The sequence below is a fragment of the Penaeus japonicus genome, unplaced genomic scaffold (assembly GCF_977035675.1).
Source record: "Penaeus japonicus unplaced genomic scaffold, GWHDUDI00000001_assembly GWHDUDI00000024, whole genome shotgun sequence".
Classification (NCBI taxonomy): Eukaryota; Metazoa; Arthropoda; class Malacostraca; order Decapoda; family Penaeidae; genus Penaeus; species Penaeus japonicus.
This window is the reverse complement of record NW_028234426.1, coordinates 4367631-4370130: the sequence shown is the minus strand read 5'-3', so window position 1 is coordinate 4370130 and position 2500 is coordinate 4367631. Positions and strand designations below refer to the sequence as shown.

The following is a 2500-nucleotide window of genomic DNA, read 5'->3' as shown; positions in this document are numbered from 1 at the left end:
AACCAAATCCTCCCCCAAACCAGACATCCTAACACCCTAAGACCTCCCTCCTCGCGCAGATCCAATACGGAGAGAACGGCGGCAAGTGCGGTGTCTGCGGTGACGACTGGGCCGACCCGCAGCCCAGAGACAACGAGGCCGGCGGCACTTACGGGACGGGACTCATCACCGCCAACTTCACCAAGGGACAGGTGCTCTGCGTGTGGAGAGAGAGAGAGAGAGAGAGAGAGAGAGAGAGAGAGAGAGAGAGAGAGAGAGAGAGAGAGAGAGAGAGAGAGAGAGAGAGAGAGAGAGAGAGAGAGAGAGAGAGAGAGAGAGGAGAGAGAGAGAAGAGAGAGTAGAGAGAGAGAAGAGAGAGAAGAGAGAGAGAGGAGAGAGAGGAGAGAGAGAGAGAGAGAGGAGAGAGAGTGGAGAGAGAGAGAGAGAGAGAGAGAGAGAGGAGAGAGAGAGAGAGAGAGAGAGAGAGAGAGAGAGAGAGAGAGGGAGAGAGAGAGAGAGAGAGAGAGAGAGAGAGAGAGAGAGAGAGAGAGAGAGAGAGGAGAGAGAGAGGAGAGAGAGGAGAGAGAGAGAGAGAGAGAGAGAGAGAGAGAGAGGAGAGAGAGAGAGGAGAGGGAGAGAAGAGAGAGAGAGAGAGAGAGAGAGAGAGAGAGAGAGAGAGAGAGAGAGAGAGAGAGAGAGAGAGAGAGAGAGAAAGAGAGAAAGAGAGAGAGAGAGAGAGAGAGAGAACTTCACCAAGGGACAGGTAAAACACCGCAACCGGAGTCCTTTTTATGAAGAGGTGTTAGCGGTCTTTTCGAATGGATGGGTATCTTTGAGATTTCGTTGTGAATGGGTGAATGGGTGAGAAGTTTAGCTTGATGTTTATATTATGGTATTTAGGCTTATGATAAGGGTTAGGTGGGTATTTTTTAGATGTTTCGTGGTATCTGCTAGCGGTCTTTTCGAATGAATGGGTATCTTTGAGATTTGGTCGTGAATGGGTGAAATGTTTAGCTTGATGTTTATATTATTATATTTACACATAATAAGGGTCAGGTGGGTATTTTTGAAATTTGGTTGTGAATGGAAGGGAAGAATAAGATGTTCGGTTTGATGTTTATCTTATGGTATTTACACTTATAATAAGGATGAGGTGTGTATGTGTGTGTAGTTGTTAAATCTATTATTATGTTAAAACACGATTATGAATAGTAAAAACCTCTAAGCTTTATTTGGTGACCTACTTTCTCTACACGTTTCCTGAAGAGAGAGAGAGAAAAAAAAAATCTTAAATATCTGAAACAGACTTTCTCCTAAATGCTACCACGACCCAGAAGAGAAAATAACCCAAAAAATCATCTATTGTACGAAAAACAAACAGACATAAAAACAAACATTTTTTCTTAAATCAAAACACAATCTCCCTCTTCCTCGACCCCCCTCACAAAAAAAAAAAAAAAAAAAATCACCACCGTGATCTATCCCTCACCCAAGCCGCTCTTCCCCGTTCAGGAGATGGCCATCGAGGTGGAGCTGACCAAGAGCCACTTGGGATACTTCGAGTTCCGTCTCTGCGTCAACAACGACCCGAGTAAGATCATTACGGACGAGTGTTTGGACGAAAACCTTTTGGAAATGGCTGACGGCTCCGGTACCAAGTTCTTCATCGACTCTTATGTAAGTTGGAGGCGATGAGTCTGATGAGTACGGTGAGTGAGGTGAGTTTGAGATGAGTACGGTGAGTGAGGTGAGTTTGAGATGAACACGATGAGTTTGTGATGAGTACGGTGAATGAGGTGAGTTTGAGATGAAGACGATGAGTTTGTGATGAGTACGGTGAATGAGGTGAGTTCGAGATGAAGACGATGAGTTTGCGATGAGTACAGTGAGGGAGGTGAGTTCGAGATGAAGACGATGAGTTTGTGATGAGTACGGTGAATAAGGTGAGTTCGAGATGAAGACGATGAGTTTGCGATGGATACGAGGAGTGGAAACAGAAAAAAGTTTGTCTGTTAAAATATGGGTTTTAGGTCTTGATAGTTTTTTTCTTTGACCTTTCTTATATATATATTTCTCTTGTTAATTATTAGACTATCCCTTCGTACTTGTAGAAGGAGATGGCTTGCTCGAGGGGGGTGGGGGAGGACAGGGGGAAGGGAGGGGGGGTTAGAGGCTGAAGGAAGGTGGAGTTTTGTTGAGTTTTGTTGTCATTGTTGCATTAGTTGCATAGTCCATGGATAAAGGAATGACTATGAATGAAGGTTTTGCCAGAGGGATTCAAATTCATCATTACTACATAAAAGTCTTCAGGGAGTTGAGTGCGCAATGTAGAATCTCGCATGATTTTGGGATCTTGCAAATTTATAACTCTACTTGAGAAGTATTCGCTAAATAACTCCTACTCTCTACTTCGACCATTTTATTCATTAACATTAATATCATATCTCATGATATAGGAGAGATGCTATGAAGGATAAGAAAAAGAGTCGAGAAAAATGTTTTTTTTCTTACACTCTCAGGA

At 43.6% G+C, this 2500-nt stretch overlaps 1 protein-coding gene across 1 annotated transcript in view; it reads left to right on the top strand.

Annotated features, from left to right (window-relative positions):
• Positions 1-2500, top strand: part of LOC122251841 (uncharacterized) — a 4991-nt gene that overhangs the window by 1229 nt on the left and 1262 nt on the right. Inside the window, exons 2-4 of the mRNA XM_043014028.2 lie at positions 60-191; positions 1492-1656; positions 2499-2500. The exon at positions 2499-2500 is cut by the window's right edge and continues 83 nt beyond it. Of these exons, the coding sequence (XP_042869962.2) occupies positions 60-191; positions 1492-1656; positions 2499-2500 (299 nt within the window). The remainder of the gene's footprint in view (positions 1-59; positions 192-1491; positions 1657-2498) is intronic.